At 37.3% G+C, this 24561-nt stretch overlaps 1 protein-coding gene across 1 annotated transcript in view; it reads right to left on the bottom strand.

Moving 5' to 3' along the window:
• Positions 1-275: 275 nt before the first annotated feature.
• MRPS27 (mitochondrial ribosomal protein S27) overlaps positions 276-24561 on the bottom strand; it is a 56056-nt gene continuing 31770 nt past the window's right edge. The window contains exons 5-11 of the mRNA XM_063295498.1: positions 16392-16506; positions 13776-13854; positions 12013-12128; positions 9435-9537; positions 6660-6802; positions 5512-5658; positions 276-1298 (exon numbers count right to left, since the gene is read on the bottom strand). Coding sequence (XP_063151568.1) covers positions 1059-1298; positions 5512-5658; positions 6660-6802; positions 9435-9537; positions 12013-12128; positions 13776-13854; positions 16392-16506 — 943 coding nt within the window. The 3' untranslated portion in view covers positions 276-1058. The remainder of the gene's footprint in view (positions 1299-5511; positions 5659-6659; positions 6803-9434; positions 9538-12012; positions 12129-13775; positions 13855-16391; positions 16507-24561) is intronic.

The raw sequence follows: 24561 nt of genomic DNA on the forward strand, positions 1-24561 counted from the left end.
AGGTCACAAATCATGATCATGTAACCATGGTGACCCTGCAACGTCCAGAACTCCAAGAACCAGTCATAAGTACCACTCATTGAGCACCACTGCAAGTTTGAATGGTTGCTGAATGAATGGACATAAGCCAATGGCTACCTGTATCATATTATACTTAAAGCATTTATATAGCTGCCCAACTTGAACAATGAGAGCCTGGGTGGCATACAGTAAACCAGCAAATAAAGGTATAAAAACAAAATACACAATGCCAACTAAAAACAAATATAAAACAATTAACCAGCAATCAGGAACTAGGTTTATTGCACTCTTCCAGATGTATTAGCTCCTGATGGCATTTTTAGTTTTATATTTAAATTTCAACATTGGAAGAAGATTGACATGCAAAATGAACAGATCTATTTTATTGAGGTTTTACTGTGTTTTATTATAAAAGTATACAGTGCCTTCCTAAGCAGAGTCTTGATCAGCGTCTTCCACTCATATTCGCTGGGTAACAGGAGTTGTAGTCTGACATATTTCAAGGGCTGAGAAAATCTGATCCAGATTAACACCATTCACAGGTCATGGGAGAACAGATTATTACTGATTCTCTGAACCACCCTTTAACTCCTAAGTTGGAAAGTTGGGAAACAGTGCTCAGATACAGAAATAATGGAATATGCGTGAATATATGTACACATTCAAATCGCATTTATTTATTTATTAATTATTTCTAGGCCACCAGCAACTCGTCAATAACTATCACGAAAAACAGTGTATGCTGATGATGACAATAGTGCTTCTGAATGTACTGTTTCACCCAAACATTTTAGAAAGGGATCATTGGATTAAATGACAGACCTTTGCTCTCAGACACAACAGAGGTAATGGATACTTTCAGAAGAACAATAGTAATTATAGATTTCAAAGGAGGGGGAATGACATACAACCTGGATGTGTAACGGTTTAATCTATGTACAGTCAAGACTGTGTTGCAATAAGGTACTAGCCTGGATGAGACTCTTGTTTATTGCCAAGACGATCTGAGGCATCATGGAAGTCTATAGGCAGAAGCATCATGTAGATGCGTTGGCTTTTCTTCGGGCTTCCATCATTTCCTTGGCTTTTTCTTTCATCTCTTTCTCCCTTTCAATCAGCATTGTTTGCTCCTTCTCCCACTCCTTAAGTTTCTGTCTGTATTTTGCAATGTCTTCCTCTTCAGATGCTGGTAGCTTCTCCTCAACAAGCTGGGTGGTCAGGGTTAGCAGCCTTGTAGATTCCACCTTGCCAAGCGAGTGGAGTTTAGAGTTCAGCTCCTGTCCCGGTCAGCATGAAAGAGAGAAAGGAAAGGAAAGGAACAGCTGATCAGTCAGTTGCACTACATCCGTGATGGACGGGTCTGGCCCATATAACCTTTCTTCCCTTTGGAACTGGAATCTGACATTCTACAAGTAGGCATATGACATTTATTCTTGGAAAAGTGCCCTGGCCACAATAAATGAGCATTCAGCCTTTCCCAAAAGGAAAAACCAAACAAAACCATGCAATGTTTTATATTTCAGATATTGGGTAGTTTTTTTAATGTTACGTGGCTATTTATTTATTTAAGTTTACTCTTTGTTTTTTGCTGTAAGCCGCCCAAAGTTACACTGTTTGAATTGGGCAGCCCTACAAATCCAATAAATAAATAAATAAATAAATAAAATGACATATACGAGCTAGATCTTTGTAAAAAATTATATTATTTAGCAATAACAAAGCAGAGACCAAATTGATAAATTTTTAGTTCAGCTAAGTGCTGGAGTAGGCTTAGCTTATAAAAGCATTAATAAACCTTCATTAATAAAAACTCATTATCCTAACCAATGATAAATGGCTTGCTCGCCATCCCAATGCTTTAGAGTTCTCTATCCCCACCCTCCAGCACACTGCTGATGCAAAGACTCACCACCCCAAGTTGCTTCAGCTAACCTTCCTGTCAACAGATGGGAATAATTTAACTACTAATTGCCTAGTGAATAGAGCCCACGAGCTTTCATGCTTTTGCACAGTACATTCCTATATGGCCTATTTCGAATGGTGCTCCTGATGTTACGTTCAGCTCAGTGTAAGCAGCTGTGGAAAGTGCCTTCCTTCTGCCTCTGGGGATATATAAGGGTGGGCTGGAAGTGGGGTCTTGGGCCAGACAGGAGAGTAGTTCCACTCAGATAGATGGTGCAGTATTTTTTGCAACACACCCAGTGATGAATGATAAAAAAATAATTCAATTAAGTGCTTTAAGATGCAGGGCAATCTGTGGTTAGGGATGTTTTATAGAACAGCTTGACATTCACTGGGCAGAAGGCAAATTGTCCTAACAGAGGAGCATCCTAGAGAATGAGAAGAAAACTGTCTTAGATGAACACCAGCTTTTTTAAGTTCTATGTTTTTTTCAAAGAAGTTACTGACAGTGAATAAAGTAATATAATTTAGAAACCTAAGGATTAGCTGGCATTGACTTTTATGGTCAAATAAGGCCCACAGTGAACCAGTCTTCTAAATTTCTTAGATCACAGCCTACTGAATTATTTATTAGTTGCTTCTGACTTTTCGTGACTTCTCCATCCTGTCTTCTCATTATGTGGCCAAGTACTTCAGTTTTGCCTTTAATATCATTCCCTAAAGTGAGCAGTCTGGCCTTATTTCCTGGAGTATGGACTGGTTTGATCTTCTTGCAGTCCAAGGCACTCTCAGAATTCTCCTCCAACACCACAGTTCAAAAGCATCTATCTTCCTATCTATTTTCTATCACTCATTTAAAAAATGAAACTTCCATCCTGCCAAGGAGCTCAAGTTAATAGCTGAATCACCAAAATATAATTGGCACTGAACTCTCATTAATTCAGATGGAATAATCAATGGACTGGAATGACAGGATTTGTAGTCCAACAATACTTGGAATGCTTCGGCTTCTCCATCCTGTCTGTCTGTGGTTCATTCCTTCCCCAAACCTATTTATTCTCTTAGCAAATCTGTGGTCCTGTACCATCACTTGAAAGTAAGCCCCATGAAAATCAATGGGGCTGAGTTGATAAAAGTTATGATTATGAACCATCAAGATGCTGACAGTTCGTAACTTCTCTTCTGGAAGATAAGGATGCTGTTTGCTCTCCTCCCAGCTTCTGGAATTTTACCAGTCCTCCAGAAGTTCTCAAATATTAGCAAAGTGGTTGTGCAACCAACCTCAGTATTCTATCTGGCCCTGGAGACTTGAATTTGTTTAATTTAGTTTATTTCTCTTTTACCCCCTCATTGCCCATCCTAAGCTGCAGTTCCCTCATTCTTTTGGTGGCGTAATGATGACCACCTAAGGTTCCATTTCCCTTCTGAGAGAAGACAGACACAAAAACAGGAGATAAGGAGTTCTGTATACCCAAGAACAATTGTTATTTTTCATATCTCCTGCAAGCTTTAGCTCATTCTGAACTTCAGCTTTTCTAACAGAGTTACTGCTTTGAGAGACCACCTTGCATTCTTCTTCAGGTATGTCCTCCTTCCATTTTCCCCTCCCCCTCTTTTTTTAGCATTTTAGAGAACTCTGCATGTACTCATGTTGGCCTCTCTAGATCATTCCTACTTTTCTTTCTTGTAGGGACTGTTTGAGACTGCACCTTCAATATACAATTTTGTGGAATTTTTCAGTTTTCTTCCACCTTCTGGCCAATGAAATTCAGTGAGGGAAGACAAGAAGTATTTGGACGTCTGACTCTTGGCAAAGTTAGATTCCCAGCAGATTATCAGGATAATTGAAAACTATTGCATACATCTTTGAAAAACTGGTCACCAGATGCAGAAAGGCCTCATTTGTTTCTTCTGCCTGCCCTGGTGGTCTATAATATACTCCCACAGTGGTGTCCATTTTTTTCTCTCTCTTGTAATTATTCCCAGATATTTTCAACAGGATTTCCATGCTCTGCTGAATTTCAGTTCAAGCATATTTTTCCTTTATGTACAATGTAACACCCCCCATCCTTTCTCTTGGGTCTGTTCCTTTTGAATAAACTGTAGCCTTCCATTACTGTTTGCTAATCAGGAGTGCCATCCCAACACGTTCCAATAATACCCGTCACATTATATTTGTCATTGTTTTCCTGAATTAGGATCTCTAGTTATCCCTATTTATTTCATATACTTTGTGCATTATTTACTTATTTATTAATCAAATTTAGTGCAGAAGTATCTGAGTTCTGAGTATGATCTACTGGCACCTTGTTTTTAGTACTGTGTAAAACTCATCCTAGTCTCCCATTTCCCCCTCTGTGTTCTGCTTTCTTTACCCCAATCTTTGGATGCATATTCAGTCCTGGACTTTTGCCACTCTCCCCTTTTTGGCTTAATGGCCTAATGATGAGACTGGTGAGGTGACTGTCAAACACATTCTTCTCAGTTTTTGTTAAGACTTGTAAAGCTTCATACCTTTTGAGATGTTAATAAGGTGCCTTGACTAGACTAAGAATAATTCTGACATATAGTTCAACATTTTTTTAGGCCAATGATGAAGCATTCAGTATTTTATCATCCTTTCTCAACCTTGGTGACTTCTGCATATTTAGACTTCAACTGAGCCCTCAAAAGGAGCCCTGAATCAAAATGTACTGGTTAGATTATATCTGGTCTTTCCTTTAGGAGGTGGCAGTATACATAGGAGAAATCTTTGTAACAACCACTGTATGAGGTAAATTGGACTGAGATATCATTTTGTGAGGTCCCCTAGCTAACAGTGAACTTCACACTTGGTCTTTATCTAACAGGTGTAGTCCAACATTCTAACCATTAAGCTGTATCAGCTCTATGTAATCCTTACATAAAGACGTCATTCAATAACCAACCAAAGAAGGAAGGAAGATAATAAATCTAAAGCCTTCTGAGATGATGAGGAATCCAAAAAGAATAAATATGATGCTGTGATACACATGTTCTATAGCTTTTATATATGAAATCAGAATTACCGGGAAAATTTTCCAACTGATATACGGGCATCTACATACAGAAGTAAATTTTTTGTTAAAACCATCCCGGCCTCACAAGTTGTGAGTAAGAGCATGTACCTGAATAAGGAAGAGATGACGCAAAGGACAAGTGGCCAGAAGTGACATTTCATTTTAGTTATTAGGAGTTTCACTTATTAAGGCAGATGTATGAAAAGTAGTCATGCCGGCCACATGACCACGGAAGTGTCTACGGACAAACACTGGCTCTTCGGCTTTGAAACGGAGATGAGCACCGTCCCCTAGAGTCGGACACGACTGGACTTAATGTCAAGGGAAACCTTTACCTTTACTATGAAAAGCAAAAACAGCTTCTCAGCAACCAGGCAATAGGAAAATGACACTGAACTTGATCTTCTCCAGACAAATTCCTGTCTGAAACAGTAAGAATGTAGTTCAGCATCAATACCTAAGAACCTGGTGCTATTACTAGTGGGGTAGCCATGGAGCCTTATTTCCTCAGGAGAAAAAAACAAAACAGAAGTAGAAGGAAACTGCATACCTTGAATTGGTTTAGGTATTCAGGCAGTCGAAGCACCTCTGTTTCTTCTGGCGGTGTCTGTTTTGGTGTTTCTTCTGAATCCTTGGTGTCTTCTAGAGAAACCTCAGGCTCAGGCGCTGGGTGCAAAATGTCTGCCAGAACATCAACCTTTGCAACAAAAAAAGAAAAAAAGCAGCGGGTGGCTTAAAGTAACACAAAAAAGTGTCATGTCTGTGGGTATCTTTTTTGCAATCTGTGCATCTTCCTTAACATTTTGAGAACACAATATTAAAATAAAAAGCCAAACAAAAGATAGAATCAAATTTTAACAACAAAGTGGATTGAAAACAGGACATAGTACCTTAATTTTTTGTTTTTTTCAAAGGTCATGGCTTTAACTGCAGAAAAGGGCTTAACTTTTTTAACAGTGTATATTGTAAACTGAAAATATAAAACAACAGTGCACACTAAACTATTTAATGACCAAAATAATTTTAAAAGACTGGGAATTTTAAGAATTATTAACTTGTTGTTTTTTCCCCATGCTTGCATGTTGGTTGAACACTGCTATTTGATGAAGCAGACCAGGCTTTTCTGAAATTACTATTGATTTTATTATTGACCCCAAATAAGTCACAGATGCTCTTTGCTGAAAATAGTTTAAATCTTCCACAACAATTACAAGTATAAGAAGAGATTATAGCGTATTATGTCCCATAATTTCTATCTGAATTCCTGTTTTGGAAAGAAAAGGCTACATAATAGCTTGTCTATGGTTTTCAACAGAATCACGTACCTGTACCCTCACTTAGATAACAGACAAACAAGAAAGTCTGTCTGAATGGAAATCTGAGTGACAGTATTACAGGTTTTTGAATGTGTTTCCCAGAAGTTGATATTCAGAAGCATTGCATGAGAAGTTGCTCGAATCAAGGGAATAGGAAAGACTGGCTGCATTATTGATAACTGTCAGAATCAGAATCAGCAGCGAGGTATGGGTGAGGAGAACATTTTCCCTGGACTTTCTGGAAACATCATTTTCTTTTCAAGGTGAAGATAAGCACAGTAGTATTCAACAAGTACTTCAATACATATTCAAACTACATAAAAACCCTGCTGCTGAGCCAGGAATACACCAGGCACATTTGGTTAAATTATTTTTCGCTTACTGCTTCCTGGCAAAGCTTCACATCTTCAGGAAGTGAGGCCACATTCTCCATTACTTGCAAGGCTCTATTCAGATAGCCCGGGGTCCACATGAGCGGCATTTGGTGGTAAACAGCTCGCAATCCTTTCTGCAGCTCCACTTTACCTGTTATTAAATGGTCATTGTGAGAGGTACTCCATTGCTTAAAGGAGAAAACAATGCTAAGACTTGGGACATGATAATGAATATGAAACTAGAAATTATGTCACCATTTTCTTTAAAAATGAACAAGGAGTACTGGTAGGCAGGCCGAAAATTTTAACTGAGATTATAGGATATGAGAAGGGATAGTTTAACACCTTCTTCTACATTGACCATAATAACAACAACAACTCCCCCTCCTCTATTATTACTGTTAAATTCAGAGCAGAAAGCAGGTACATAATTCCCAGAGGGGCGTTAAGAAATCCATCTAGTTTTGGATTTCAGAATGCTTTTCAGTGTCTCCTTTGCTTTTATAGTCTCCTAGGTAAAGGTAAAGGTAAAGGTTTCCCTTGACGTAAAGTCCAGTCGTGTCCGACTCTAGGGGGCGGTGCTCATCTCCGTTTCAAAGCCTTGGAGCTGGCGTTGTCATAGACACTTCCGGGTCATGTGGCCAGCATGACGCCGTTACCTTCCTGCCGAAGCGGTACCAATTAATCTACTCACATTTGCATGTTTTCGAACTGCTTGGTGTGCAGAAGCTGGGACGAGCAACGGGAGCTCACCCCGCCGCGCGGTTTCGAACCGCCGACCTTCCGATCGACAGCTCAGCGGTTTAACCCGCAGCGCCACCGCGTCCCATAGTCTCCTACAGTCCACAAAAAGGGCCTTTAAACAATGTTGAAACAACATTTATATAGTTTTTCTAGGAACAGAGTGTGTGATTTCAATAAATATTTCTTGGCCTAGTTGAAATTAAGTTTTGCTTTACTTATTCCTCATTTGTTTGTTTGTTTATTCAATTTGTATGGTCGCCCATCTTGATAAGTTACTCTGGGTGGTGAACAGAATTAAAATAAAGTAAAAACAATTTAAAACATTAGAACAATTAAAATACATAGCAGCTGAGAAGCATTATAACCCAAATCACTAATACAGCCAAAAAAACAGGTCCCTGAGCGCACTTGGGGCCCCAGGCCCGGGGCCAGAGCAGGTCTTTAGGGCCTTATGAAAGGCCAGCAGGATCAGGGCCAACCTGATCTCTGGAAGTAGAATGTTCCATAAGGTGGGCTTAGCTATAGCAGAAAAGGCTTTTACATGTAGCTTTGCATCTCTTACTACAATTACATCACATTTACATTATATTAATCACAAAGGAACAATTAACTATGCAACCTGTTGTGACATTCACTTACCCCTCTTTCTTTTTCAAGGAGGGAACCCATGAAGCAGCAAGGACCACACACTTAAAAAGTTAACTGGAGCACAGCTAAAGATAACCTGCTAAAATGCTCTAGGCTAGTCTGTGTCTACCGGCATCTTTCATTCTTTATACAGGTCTACTCCATCAGATCTGGCAAGATTGGAAAAGGCTTAGCACAACAGAAAGTAGCTTTGGACCTTCAGAATGTTCAGGTGAGTCTTCTGTCTACAGAAGTAAAATATTTTGCAAAACCCAATTTCTCCCTAAACTATTCAAGGATGTATTTTAAAGATTTGAAAATACCAATCAAAGACAGTTTTTTAAAAAGGGTAGCTGAAGTGGGATAAAAATGTGGTGCTAATTAGTTTACAATTTTGATCTCTATTGCAGTAGAATCTGCCACTTTTTAAATTGTACCACCAGGTAAAATCAGATCAGCATCTAATCCTGATATGTCACCACCACTCTTATCACAGCTGAGAAACCACTGCATGCATAAGGGCAACTATCCAACACTTTTTGATAAAGCCTGTCTCTCACCTGAAGGTAGCATGCCAATTAACAGCTACTCACAGGGGAGGGCAAGGGGTTTTTAACTGTGCACACAATAAAGCCATGGTAAAATATAAAAAAGACATTGAAATAGAGGGAATTCAGACATTGTATGCTGAACTTTAATAAAAAAGTATTCTGAAATCCCAAAATGAATTGAAGGGATTAGGGACTGTCCTAGAGGGAACATTCTCCCTTCTTTAAATGTTAATTTACAGCATCTAATATTTACTAAATAATAATTAACTATAGGGAAATAACCTCCCATACATACAGGTAGGAATTTTAAGAGACAGTACAGGACTACAAGGAGGACATTTCAAACACATCTTTCTCTTGAGAAGTCTGGCCCTGTTTCAAGTTGGGTCTAGACCCTATTCAGGTTTAAACCAACTGCAAATAAGGTAAGTTAGCTTGGAGGATGTGACAGAGGAACCTATAATGCCACATGGAATATCTTTACTCCTGGGGATCATAGGCCTCTAGTTGGAAAACAGCAAATGACTCCCTCGTGTATAGCTAACTAGTAATTTCTGCTTGTTACCATTTACCTCCTTCCTCAGTTGACTGTTTGTGTGGGCAGATGGTTGAGATGACCCAAGAAAGATAGATTCCACCTTTTGGACTTTACAAATATTCAGTGGAACTTTGAACTGATTGTTGAGACTAGCCAGATTATTTGGACTGTGTGCCAATATGCTTAATTTGATTTAGTTCTGACTTTATAATGTGTCAAGACATATTAGAATTTAATTGAAGGATGTTATAATTCCACTTACTCCAACTAATCAATAAAAAAATAAGGAAATACTTTTTAATTAAATATTTGTTAAAACTTACCAAGAAGTGCATAGCCATATAGCTGAGAACTGAATCCAATGGTGTTGGTCTGCTTGAGGCCCACTAACAACAGAGATGCTCCAAGATTTTTCTCTTCTTCCCACTAAAAACAGGAAATATTGCTTGAAAAATGTGAAAACAGAACAGGGTTCCACATCCCTCCCAATTTTCTGCTTTATTAAACAAAGCATCTCTGTGCACGCTTCAGCAAGTTGCAGGACTCTTGTTTAGAGCTCATTTTGACTGGGCTCTCAGTTAAGCAGGGTTGGGCCTGCTTAGTATTTGGATAGGCAACCTCCAGGGAATATCAGGGCTGTAAACTAGACTGCAGAGTAAAAGAAAAAAACATGGAAGAACTCAAATCTACTGTTGCCAAGGAGACTGTATGGTCATGTCCATAATGTCAAGAGGAACTAACCTCAACTTAGAGGCTTTTCTTTTCTTTTCTTCCCTCCATCCCTTTCTCCCTCCCTCCCTTTCTCCTTATACATGTATTCTCACATACAGAGAAAGCTGACAGCAATCTGAGGATAGAGATAGGCACAAAACAGCAGCTTCCTTCACTTGTGGATGTAAATATATCACTTTTTAAAAAAATCTCAGATAAGAATTGACACTGAGTTTAGGAAGGAAGATACTGTAAAAATGAATAGTACTTCCATGATATACTGATTTTAAGCAGACTCATAAGATACTAAGATTCTTTGTAATGGGAAGGACAAACCGCTCCATTTTCTTTACCTAAGTTAGAACTATCATATGGATGGTGAGGGGTTTAACTTTCCTAACTTTCAGTCTTATCACTGGGCATACAGACTGTCTTCAATTATTCTACAGAATACAAATGAACAAGTCATTAAAAAAAGATTTACAGATGTAAACATTATTTTACATTATACTCCAAGAACTTGGAACTTAATACTATGTGAAAACTTATGGTTTTATCAAGCAGGGGGAGAAAAAAAATGCTCTTCAAGTTCAAAAGATCAAGTAATCACAGATTCATAATCCTGAATTGACAATATACATTCCATGTTGTCTTTTGAACTGGTTCTCTACCAATTTAGTGGGAAAAGTGATCAATAGGATTCCATGTAGTTGAGTTTTAATGATGTATTTAAACATTAGGCAGAATGATTTCCTGTATGCAATGTGTTTTTGCTAATCCCTTTCTTTCTTTCTTTTTACTTTCTTGTTAAAGATTTATTTTTAAAAAACAAAGTAGCTTTTACATAGGATTACATTGCTATATGGGAGACAAAGAAAGAATAATAAGAATTCATTGCATGTTCTGCCAGCACAATTTATTAGAGCTGAACATAAAGACATTCTATATGAAACTTGGGTCACAAGTAACTCTAGAAAATTTGATCTAAGTTAAAAGGAACAGCAAAATCTTAACATAAATCAGCCTTATCAAGATGGCTAACTGTAGTAAGATATGAATAAAAGAAGTAAGAAAGAAATCAAACATCCATTTGTAAATTTAGGGTTAAGAAAGAGTGAGGAAAGAAAAAAATATATAGGATCTTATTTGCTATAGATATTCTCTTCTTATTTGCCATGATTATGAAACTGAAAGGAAACCATAACTTCATTTTTAAAAATAATTTTTACACAAAACTTTAGTATATGAAGCCAATTGTTTGTCTTACAATAAAAAACAATTTTCCTTCAATGTTTCCAAGTTCTTCAAATGAGGGGAGTCACTTTTCTAAACTGCTATTTCAGGACCATCAGCATTTTTATAGCATCTTTTCCCACATACTAAAAACTGAAAAACTTTGCTATCAAAATCCACTGGACTTTTATCACTTCTAGGCCTCAAGGCCCTACATGAAAGAAGCAGAACAGTTTTTCAGGTGAGACACATTCTAAGAAGATAAGTAAGGACAGGGCTGCAATTTAATTCCTAAGGGCTGTGATCCATCTTGAACATATCACAGTCACAGCTGCCTAACAAGATCGGAGAGCCTGGGAAAGTAGCAAGATGGGTCAGAAGTCACCTTCTTTGTAGTTTCCTTGCTACTCTTGCACTTTTTTGTTTGTCTTTCTTCTTTAATTCTGTATTCTAACTTTTCTGTATTTTGTATTTTAATCTTTTCTGGAACTTTAATAAAGCTCTTATTAGAAAAAAAAGATAAACGTGTGATACAGCTGAAACAGAGAATGGCTTGTGGGTGTTCAAACTGGAATGCCAGCACCATGGTTCACATCAATTTCAGATTATCTTTCACCCATTCTGAAGGGGACAGAATGGCAAAAGGAAGCAGTTGGCACTGGATAGTCAAGTAGACTATCCTATAGCAGACATCAGGTGTGGTACCAGGAATCATCGGCTTTGACAGCTGGTGATGAAGGAAGGGAGATGTTTTGGGAGAAGGAAGAGTAGCCATGGGGTCAATCAAGGGCCATATACCAGCTGGCATAGCCTGACAACTTAAATTATACCTAAGGATGAAAAGTCATTCTTGGCTTTAAATCATATTTTGAAAGAATGGACATGCTGCATCTGAATCATATAGCTATATTACTCTTTAGCCATAACCACAAACATTTCATTATGCAAGTAGCTTACCGTAAGTTCTGATTTGGTTGCCAAATATTTGTACATGGTACACAGTGAGAGAAGTTGTGTAGACACTTCAGTAAAATCTTCCTGTATCATTATCTCAGTCACTACAGCCATAGCATCTAATAATCATAAAAACAAGCATTAAAATGATTGTTTAAAATGTATTACCACAATTATTGCACCAATGTATTTATAGAAGTAAATATATCAAACTGTTTATTTCAGATTAATATGATATAAACAGGTGGTTAAAAATCCCAGTGATCTTATGGGGAAAGATAGGTGTCGTAAAAATTAATATAATTTCAACACTGATATATGTACTTAAATAGACTCCCATATAATACTTTTAATATCCACATTAAATACCTATATAAATACCATTCAGCAGATTGATAAATTAAGAAACTTTTATGCGAAGGACGAAACTCTTGATTTTCTTTACCTAAACTATCATTGCCATGTGATTGTGATGGTTTTAATTTTCCTGCTGTTCAGCTTTATTCCTGGGCAAACATCTTGACTTCTCTTTTTCAGTGGAATCCAGGTGATTATGTGCAAAGCTCATTATGGGCATAAATATAAACTTATGTGACTCTCTCCAAGTGAAGTCCTTGGGTCCTCTTTTACTCATAATTATACTGTTTCCAACATTAAAACTGCAAGGCAGATTTGGAAGATACTGGGATGAAAATACAATTTACTTCCCTATTTATATGATATTACGGTCTTCCCACAACCTGGGAAAAAGGAGGAAGGTTTGACCAAGGGAATTTGAATTCCTAAAACTGCAGAATAGTAGTATACCCAATTCAAATATCTTCTGATTTCATAATTTGATCTAATTATTTTTTGTGTGTATTGAATATCTCAGATAATATTTAAAGAGGTCTAGTGTGGTCAACTCCATTATGCTGGAAGTGTAAAATGATGGGGAAACACAACATATGAAATGGACTTGCACCACTATTATTCTGTTTTAATTTAATACCCCTAAGTTTGTTGATACTGTTTTGGGAAGGGTAACATGATTTAAAGATATATGATTTTGTTTCATTTATCAATATATGAATAACTATGGATTTACTGAGCATGGGGCATAGTAAAAAAATAGAATGGAAAGGTGGTCAGACCCCAGATTTGATAAAATATGCTTGCTCTCTAATTATGAACTGCCTCTTTATCAGCATAATGGAAAGACTGATCAATATTATTCTGGGCTGTCAAGATTTAATGCTGTGTTTAAAAATGGAGGAATTTTTAAAATATATGTATTTTGTGTCTTCTGTTTTTCTTTTTCAAATCTTTGCATCTTTTTGCTGTTTCTGTTTTATACTGAAGAAGTAACAACAACAATATAAAAGACACAAATAAGCTCTAAGGGCATTTTAGGTAAACTCTTTTAGTTGCATGACACTCTGACTCTGACAATTTATTCCCCAGTGGCTTTTCAGCTGTTAGGAAAGAATGGCACTTTCCACTGGCAGACTACAAAAATAAGATGGAAGCATTTTTATATTATATCTTTTTTATACAAAAGAATTTGTCGTCATTGCCTTTAATCTTGCCACCTGCTTCACTTCTGTCATCCCTTCCCCCCTGCTTTTTTTAAATTGCCCATTCCTGAAATAATGGTAAATCAGCTGTAAAGAAACAGGCTCAAAGATGGGCATATCCAGGAAATCCAGAAATGTACAACACATACTAAATGTAAAATACACATTACATACATAATAACTAATGCATAATAAATATTTGTTCCTTACTTTCATAATTCTCATCTTTAATAAAAGAATCCAATAATAAATTGAATGTAAAACTATCTGGAATTATCCCAAACTGTACCTGGAAAAAATGAGCAGAGAGGACAAAGTTGTGTTAATGCCATACTTCCAGTAATTCTGAATAGTGGCCTGAATGTGTGATGCGGATGGGCAAATCTAAAGAGTTATCTATCAGTATGCACTCTGCTTCTATTTTGGCTTTCATAGACGGACATGGGAATATAAGAATTTGCAAAATGCAGAGTAACTTGAGCCTGAGGAAAGCAGTGAACTGCTGTTGCACCGACTAGCACAGCCTTTAGATCAGTGTTTTTCAAACTTGACAACTTTAAGATTGTAGATTTCAGCTCCCAGAATTTCCCAGCCAGCATGCTGGCTGGGGAATTCTGGGAGCTGAAGTCCACATATCTCAAAGTTACCAAGTTTGAAAAACACTGCTTTAGAGGATGAAAACCAGGACAGGCAGCACTAACTGACCTAAGCTTCAGGAAACCAATGACAGCTTTCCCATCTCCCTTCCATCAAGCTAATCTTTTAATCAAGAAGAGAGGCAGAACTATACACCCAGCAGCCCTAGCACTCTCAGTTTTCCTTTCATCTTCAGAAGTTAGGGCACACAACCAGCCAGCTACATGAATCTACCCAGCCACCTTCTGTTCGTGAACTTCTGCAGGGAAATTAGTACTCTTCCATTAATCACAAGCAATGAGCTCTCACAGCGATACACATTACATTTTCCAACATGCAATATGTAAATGACCTTTGCATTCCAAGCCAAGGACAGATAGCATTCACAAATCTCTGCCACTTCATTTTGATTCCTGCCAAGCTATGGCACACCAGGAAAGAAGAACATGCTTTTGTATCCTTTCTTCCAAGCCTTTAAACTTTCAGCAGGAAGAACCATTTCCTTTGACCGCACTTTGACGTTGAAATATCTTTGTATTGCTGAAGCAGGAGACCTCAAAAATCTAAGCTGAGTTGCCAAACAAAAACAATTTAGCTGAGAACTGTTTTGAACAAAAGCAAGTACTTCAAGGAATGTGGCTCTCTGTGCATGGAAAAATGCCTTGGATAGATAGATATTTCTGCTTTTGTTCAATATAGTTCTCAGCTAAATAGAAGCCATCCCCTTAAATGCTACTGCGGGTTGTACAGACTGATAAAATAAATCAAGCTATTTATTAAATCCCTTAATAAACAAATTGATCACAATCTGGGCAAAAGCATTAGAAGTATTCACTTACAAATTTCAGTAAGAGAGACATAAGCAGGCCTTCAATCATCCTTACTGAAATCAACATAGTATTTCTTTACTTGAGCCAGACTGTATCCACGTTACATAGAAATGGAAGAGGACTTAAAATGAAGAACTGTATCTGTCCAGGATTTCAGAACAACTAATTAATGCCCTTTCTAAAAAGATACTAGGACAAGTGAAAAATAACTAGTTACTTTATTCTATAAATGACATTATAGGGGAATCCAGATTTGAAAATAGCAAGGTAATCCATCTATTGGAGAACCTAGATGCAGTGTGGAAAGTATTAATACATGTATTAATAGGATTAAATTACACATGTTCATTATTTGAGTAGTTGCAATCCAAGTATTATTTGCAAAAGAGGCCCAGAGTAGCAATATCTTCAATAAAAACATTTACTGATGGTTAGATGTGTGCTATCAGTCTTAAGTGTTACAGACCACCACCACCCATATTAAAAGTTTTAGTATTAAATACGTTCTTTACAAATAAAGCCTATAATAACTATTTACAAATCCTTGTTAGAATATACCAATTGAGATATTCAAGAGCATAAAGAGAAATTAAGTAAGGAATTATAACGTTCAGTATACAAATGTGAACAGCAGACCATTTGGGTATCTATGCGTCACAGTTCTATAGTTCTAAAGTTTATTTAATTCAAAAATTATTATTTTGTGCCAATTGGACATTCATACAGTATATCTTTTTAAAAAGAAATCAAAAGAACTAGATGGGTACAGCTCATTAGTGTAGATGTGTTACTCAATACAATATGACATGATATGATACTCATCTGATGGGGTCATGTGTTAGTGGATCCCTTCTATTCAACTATTCCGGTTGTTTCACATATTAATACTGTCCTAAAAGAATTATTCAGTTTTGTAGATATTCTGGTTCTTTTGAATTAATTACCAATGGCTTGGAAACAAACAAGCGGGAAATGGAAATGGAAACCATATACATTCATGTTTGTAAAAGGCTTACGTTACAAGGACATCCATTCTCTCATCGATTATATAATGGTCTGAAGAACTTACCTTTTTGCTACATTTGGACAAGCATTTTATCATCAGGAATCCCAATTGGAGGATTGCAAATTTTGGACTACACATAATGTTTATATATTTAATTTTCCATTTTTAACTTATTGTTAGGAAGACTGGTATAAAAATTAATTTAATTGTATAACATGTCATGAATTTCCTATGTAACATTAGTTCTGATTAGTATATGAGCAAAGTATGATTTTGTGAAAAGATTTGTTTTTCTCTTTCGTTAGTATCCTTTTTCTTTTACATACAAAATAAAATATAATAAAATTTAAAAACCTTGTTTTGTAGAGTATACAAAGCTTTATCCTGTGCACCAAACTTAAGGCACTGCCTAATCCAGCTGTGGATGATCCAGTCTCTCAAATAAAAGCAATTAGGGCTGTGACGAAACCTAAGTGATAAGACAAACATCAAGAATTAAGGAGGCTAATGCTGAATTGCAAGGTATATTTATTGCAAGGTGTAGTACATTAACTATACATAAGCACCATGAAAACAAAAGCATTTACTGATACTTAAAGAGTACCAATTTATTATGAGATAATTAGGTCCATTTGTGACCCCTAGGATTACAATGTGTGGTGGATTTCAGTAATGCTGTTGGTTCCCAGGAAGGAGGGAGCGCATTCCAAGGAGGAGAGCAAGATAAGAGCAAACACAGTCCAGGGATGGAATGTGGGAAGACCAAGAGGTTTAGACTAGCCCTGCCCTAGAGCCTTCCCAGGTTAGGTAGAGTAGCTTTAGTCTGGCAAGATTCTGTCTATATGGTGTGAGCAAATAAAGAACTGAAGTTTGACTGGATTGATTCTTTGTCGTTCTTGGGCTGGGCCGGACACTGTGATAACAATAGCATCTTTTATTGCGCATAACTGGTTGGGTTCAATACAGCCAGTGTTTCTAATTTTTAAAGGCATATAGTTCTCAGTAAAACACTAAAGTGGCTGTTTTGTTCCACATGTAGGTCAACTGGATTTAAAATATTTAATTGAGGTTTGACTAAATCCTAATTTTAAAGTTTTAATTACTTGGGGCCATTTCACACATCACAATCCAATTGTAGCAGCTGTCAACTGGCAGTCACAATCAATTCTGCCCACCAAGAAAATTATTTGAAACATCTTTTGTCACATTCTGACTTTATATTTTGGATGAAGAATTGTTTAAATTCTAAAATGAAAATGAAAAGAGTAATAAGATACAATGCAATAGAAAGTCACAGGTTAAATTGATTAGCCACTGCAAAAAACTGCAGAAAAGCAAAACATGTAAAAGCAAGCTGGATTAAAAGCAGCTTTCTTCATCAGAAGACTCTCCTCCAGAACCAATTAGTTATTCATATTAAAACAATCACACTTTGCAATTATTTTTTTCAGATCAATTAAATTGGGAGAAATATGAAAATATTTTAGTAAGATATCAAAAATAGAAGGGCCATTATAACAAATGGAGCAGCCGCACCCTCATCTCAGATATTCCATTTAGTTTTACTCTGTACCGGTAGCCTTTATACGTGCTTAATCCTTGCTGGACAGTTTTGAGATGGTGGGAACAGCCTTTATTCCCCATTGTGAGAGACTGTTACAAGCAGGTGGAAGAGTTCATTTGTGTCAGAAGAGGCAGCATGGTGCAGACGTGGGGAGCAAATCTTTCAAAGGTTTAATTAGCTTGCTGTTAGTCTGCCTGGAAACAATTCTTTACAATTTTCAAAATCATGTTTTTACCACTGACTGGCAGGAAAGATGTCTTTCTAAAATTTATGTTCTTGGATTTTGAATTTGTCAGCTACATGGCACTTGACAGCTATCAAAATACACAAGAGAGGGAGAGAGGGAGAGAATGAGAATGTTCTACAAACTTCCTAATGTGGTAGAAGATGTTGTTATGGTTACAGAAGGATCCACCCTGAAATAATTAGTTCTCTGTAACGTATGATCATTAAAAGAAGTTCTGCTTGACCAGAGGTCCCCTAGGGACCCTCTTCCAAGTAGGGAAATGCTCTTCTCTCCAATAAGTTGTTCTGGGACTCTCAAAAGCAGCTCTAAAACCAGCTTTATTGACTGCACAAAGAGATTGCCCAGAAGCTATCAGAATTTCAGTTCTAACCTGAGAAACTAAAATCAGGCAAAACTGCTCAGAATGGAAGAATGACAAATAGGCTATCTGATCAAATGTTATTGGGTTAACTTAGTTAATCACTGGTGAAAATGTGCCACAAAAACAAAGCTACTATGATTCCCCTATTGATTTCATGACTGCCGAAGCTGATATTTGGGGGCAGTTGCTGGAGAAGTTTCCTGTCCAAGGAAGGATCTACTGCCAGTCTCCTGTCTGCCTAGCCCCTAGGTTTTCTACTTCTCCTTGTGGTTGCTGGTTTCCCTGAACAAATTACCAGTGAGAAGAGCAAGGAGACAAATTCTCAGACATCATCTTCTCCTTCTAGGAACTTGTGGGAACTGGACCCTAGTGGAAGGCAAACTAATAAGCACTGGCAACAGCAGCAAAGGAATGAAGTGGCTACACTAAGAAAACAAGCCAACTGAAAGCATCTTGCTCAGCCACTTCCTCCTGCAAAGTCAAACAACGTAGAATAAAGCCCTTGTTTTATTTTATATTGTCCACTGATGATTATATCTTGAAAAGAAGAACAGAACAGAACATCCAGGTAGGGGTTGTAACATACAAGCAGCCATTGGACCCGCTCTGCACATACGCTTTGAGCTGCTCCCAGTTTGGCTCTGGACCTCCCTGTCCTTGTCCTTTGGCTTTTTTTGTGGCTGTGCACTGAACTTGGAAGATAGTGAGACTTTTTTTTGCAATGACATGGCCTGTGGGCAATCTGATTTTCTACGGGCTTTGTTTCCTCACACCTTTCAGTTCCTGGGTGCAAGCAAGCCCTAGTTCAGCATCTGCAGCTACAGATAGCTGCTATGCTACCTATGCTAGAGAAGAAACACAGGCAAGCTTATCACTGTGCCCTAACTTAATCCTCTAGACCAGTGTTTCTCAACCTTGGCAACTTTAAGCATGCTAGCTGGGGAATTCTGGGAGTTGAAGTCCCTGCATCTTAAAGTTGCCAAGGTTGAGAAACACAGCTCTAGGCATTCTATAGGCTTTATGGTGACATCTACAACTATGCCGATGGCTACTATGAAAAGTGTGTGGCTACGAAACTGTTACCATGCTGTCCTTCCAGCCAAAGAGAGCAGACACATTTTAATAGAAAAAGTAGTAATGACAATTTCTCAACAGGGAAAGACAATCTATACTTAAAATTGAAAGATAATATATACTTACAATTGAATGGGAAATGGTGCTAGCAATTTATTTCCCCAGGGGGATAGGAATTTTTGTTAGCTGGGCAGGCTAGCCAAGTGTTTGAACTTTCCTGCCATTCAGCCAGATAGAGAACTGGTGGTTCTCCTAGTGTTTCCCACTCATTCTCAGTGTTTTGAGGGCAGCAGAAATGAAGACAATCTAGAGTCAGCTTCAGACTGACTTGTGAGGGGCTGGACAGTGGAAACTGAGTTAAAGTTGTACTTTGCTAAAATGGCTTCAGTTGTACATGGCACATTAAATGACCAATCGAAAATTCATACTTGGGATATAGAACGGCTGCAAAACATTTCACCTACATAACCAATGACCAATAAAAACATTGTTCAAGGCAATTCTGAACTAAAGTGATGGTAATACTTGCCCTGAAAATGGGTCCCAAGCATGAAATAAAAGTTTTTGGACAGCAGGATCCAAATATGGATAAAGTCACAAGCTTCTCAATGTCAACCATTTGAAGGAAGGCCAAAGGATAAAACCTCCAGGGATAAAATCTGGAAAAATGAACTTCTAGCTCAGAGGAAGTCTTAATTCATTGCCAAAAGTGAACCAAAAGAAAAATACCACCAACTGAACTGACGAAATACCACAAAATTTTAAGGCTACACAGCTACTTTACAGTGAATACCAGTGGTTTGAAACCTTGGATTTGGGAAAGGAAGTCTTGGTTTAAATTATCAAAAAACATACAATTATCTTAAATGTTCTAACTCTTTTTCATGAACTCTCATGCTCTTATTACATCTCTAAAGGACACGATTTTATCATTTCCATAATCCTAAAACTAGAAAAAACATGGTTAACTATTTAAAGTGTTGTCTCCATTTGTTCTCTGTCTGCATATAGAGGCACTGTAAGGTTTTTGGGACAGAAAACAGGTTAAAAATAGGGGAAAATCCTATTTAATAACAGAAAACAACTCGTAATGGGAGGAAAGAAAATACCTAACCATATCTTACGATTTTCTGATCCACTGACAGAAGCCTTTAAAACAGAACTGGATAGAAGTAAATTAGGATTTATTGATCAATCTCCAGGTAGCTAACTGAACCAGGATTTCTGATTCTCAGTTGTTCTACAGCAGCAATAGAAATCTGACTCCTTCTTGGAGTCATATTGCTGCAAAGGAAAAAAACACTACTGATGGTGGGGCATTAGCCAGAAGTTCTAATATTCTTTCATCTTTGATACTAAGTACTAATTTGTGAGCTCAGATTTCTTTAATTCTAAGTACGTCAAGCTCTGGTGGTTCTGCAGATATTAGTAAAAAGTCAGAGTAATCCTATAAACTAGAGGTCTTTCTGCCATTGTTCTAAGATCTATATAACCTATAAGTGACAAGGCCTAGGAACCCCTGCATCTAAATGACAGAGAGCCTTAGCCCATATCCCTTTTCAGTAGAACATCAGGATGAATGAACAGTACTAATGCACAGATGCTAAAGCAGCCTGAAGCCAAACTGCAGCACTATTTAACAGCAAGAAAGATTCTTCCATCTGAATGAGCATGCTTTCCAGAACATTTATCAGATTATTATAGCCACCATCCCTTCACTACTCTCAAGTGAATTTCTCAGAATTGTCCCTTATGGCTAAAGGCTATATATATTACCAAGGGGAGAAGAGGTATATTGTTCAGTGAATAGAGTGGTTGGATACCCAGCTGTCAAGAACAGAAGCTATGACATGAAAGCACAGACAAAGGAAGTATATATATTGTTTCTTAAGTGACTGACTGTTCCCTCTTTTCAAATTAGTATTATGACATAAAGGCTCACTCAAAATCAAGTTTGTTTGTTTATTTCTCAAATTTATACTACCGCCCATCTCCCCCCAAAGAGGGACTCTGAGCGGTATAAGGATCCATTTGGTTGATCTAATCGCTTGACATGCTTCCACTTCAACTCTGATATTAAGAATAAAAAGGGTTCTGTATTTGTTTTCATTAGGGGACTGCTTAAAAAATGCTTGCAGGAAACATCAGTTATGTACCAGCAAACTGAATTATGATTTGATGAATCATTTATCTAACTGGTATTGATTGGGTTGCTAGTTACACAGTATAATTAAAAACCTGAATCCAGTTATAAAGCAAAAAGAACCCTATTATCCCAAAACTCACTCAGATAGCTGGACTGCAGGATCAGGTGCAAGAACTGGCCAGACAGAAGACAAACATCTATAGTTGTCTTCTCAAGTTTTATCCACAGGTTCAATCAACACACAGAGTTGAAGGAAAACTAAGCCCAACTCCCAGCCTCTTTTGCACCCGCTGATCCTGTCCTCAATCTGCATAGCAAACTGATATAGAAAAAGTATTGAATTGGAACTGGGTTCCAATGTAAACTTAGCCATGAAACTGACAGGCATTTCACCAACTGCAATCTACATCTAAATTATTTTACACAGTGACAGTAAAAAAGGAAGAGAACATCAATGCATGTTTAAAGCAAGGCATGGATATAAATGTCACAGCTAACTAAATTACTGACATGCATACAACTGCATGTATGTAAGGGTCTATATGTGCAGTTGGGAACTGGTATTTTAAAAGAATAAACTTGCAAAAACAGAAAAATCTTTTGTGTGTGTATTTGTTAGTTAATGAAAATATAATCCAAATTTTAAAAAAACCTGTTCTAAAATATATGCAGTATTGATTGAAAAAATAGTTAAAAACGTATAATTGCAAAACAAACCATTCATTAAATAAGGTTAAATTGCCGGACTTTTCATCATTTCCTGTCAAAAAAGACCCAATTCAGACAATGAAGAAGAGCATATTAACTGTCAACTGCTTCAAGCCTTTGCCTGGTTTATCCTGCTGCTGCTGTATAATTCCCTTCAATGCATCAACTCTGGCATTTAAATAATGTAAGAGGTGTGCCTTTTACTGGATCACCACATCTTAAGATGTTTCCAAGTAGTGTAATATAAACAATTTCAAGGCAAAGCATTGAATTCCTTTGAATATAACATTTAAATAACACTAAGTATACTTCATTGATTTTTCCCTTTAATCCATTATTTAACATTAAATATGTTAACTACGTGAGATATTTATAGAGCATGTAGTATTTACACTGTGCATTTTCTGAGGATTTTTTTTTTTACTAAGTATGTATCATACACAGTCTCATTCATTTTGGAGCATTTTGCAAGGTTTTTTTTTTTCTTGCAACATATTTGTATCGCAGTCTAGTCAGAAGAAAATCAGTCAAAACTATCAGTAAGCTGTAAGAAGATGGATTCTGACAAATAGCTGAGAGACTGGGTGAGATGAATATTGCTTTGTAACTCCAATCTACCAAGTGGCTGTGTGGATCAAGAGTATTTCTGCTCAAGAGTATTTCTGCTCAACTTGGTTCCAGGCAAGCAAGGCTGAAAGACAACCCTGTCTGTTTATTGTAGAGAAACTTACACTGGTGCTCCACAGATGTGATGAAATACATATCCACCTATTTCTAATCAGGACAGATACTATGTTATCTGCGGATGAGGAAAAATATAATTCAGGGACTGGGCAAATTTAATCCAGCCTGAGGTTGCACTTATTTTCCTTTCTTTTTCTTTCTTATTCTGGACTTGGATGGTTGGCACTGAAGCAGTGATGTCACTACAGGAGACAATCTTTTTCTTTTGCATCTGGGGGATTCTTGAGGGAAAAAACTGACAAAATGATTTCAAGTGTTTCTGGAAAAAGACCAACATTAAATGATCTATTCTGAAAACTGCTATTTTGCCAACACATTTGGATGCATAATCATGTGAGGCTCTGGATGGCTAGAGGATGGTACCAGGTTGTGAAAGTTCAATGAACTGGGATAACACATTGGGATGGGATCAAGCTGGAGAAGTCTGTTGTACATTACTGGGTCCAGATTATTAATGATATATCTACCAGGATGTGCAATCCTCCCAAAAGAATACTTAATTTGGGGTGAGTTTCTGAAAGGTTTTGTATTTTATCTTCTTTGATGTAGACAACATTCAGTAACTGCTACATCAGATATTTTGCGCACAAATGTGCATGCACACATGCACACAGAGCCAGCTGAAGAAGTGTTAAGTATCTCTCTGTTCCTTCCCAAAACAGGATATAATTAAGCTGTGCCTCTGCTCCTTGAACAGGGTATAATTAGGTTGTGCAATATGTTCAGGGCCCAAAGTCAGGAGAGAGAAAGATGCAATCTGCAACAACTAGGAATATAGAATATACCCTAGGTTTATCAATCAGAACAAGGGGTAAACATTGATTAAATGAAGAGGCAGCCTCTAGTACATTTTATATGCTGAATGGGATGATCAGGAGCTTTCCTTGTGGTTTTCTACTATTTATACTCCTCTAGTTTCTAAACATCTATTGTTGGAGGCAGAAGATCAAGCACAGTGTGGTGTTGTGTATGTACAGTATCTTTAATACTAACACCCAGCAAATCAATATATTATATCTCAGAGCCAGCAAACTGATTATTTTTGAACTTCCTTATTCAGCAGGGGAGAACAATTATATAATTGTTCTATATAATCATCACGCAACGTTACAGTGCAGCTTTTCAGACCCATATACAGTGAGATCTAAATCCTTCAGATAAGATAACTATACTTATAAAGCTCTCTACTCTTATGGAAGAGAACAGAACCTTGGAAATATAGTCTATCCCAAGCAGGGCAAAGGTCATAACAATTTCAGACACCCATTAGCCATTTCCTTAGAACTATCCAAGGTAGTGAAACCCATTTCCTGTTCAATAACTATTCAAGCAGAAAACAATACCCTGATCAAGGAACTACCATGGAGAAATCAACACCCACACCAACACTGGCAGGGCAAACTACTGTGTATAAACAGGGAGCAAACCCCACACTCACTAGCACTGATGATACTACCCAGTCGGGCAATGAAATGTCTGTAAGCAAACAACCAGGCTCAGAGAGCACCAAGGACTCCACTGTTCAATAACTCCTGAACATTATTAGGACAGGATATTCCCACAAACCCACTGTTATCAAAATGCAAAGAATATGGCTGAAATAGGCATACAGTAATCGCTTGCCATTGCTAACTCTGGTAAATGCTGAGAAAGGAAGATTGGAGTATAAACACATGAAGT

The sequence above is a fragment of the Candoia aspera genome, chromosome 2, assembly GCF_035149785.1.
Source record: "Candoia aspera isolate rCanAsp1 chromosome 2, rCanAsp1.hap2, whole genome shotgun sequence".
In the NCBI taxonomy this organism is placed as follows: domain Eukaryota; kingdom Metazoa; phylum Chordata; class Lepidosauria; order Squamata; family Boidae; genus Candoia; species Candoia aspera.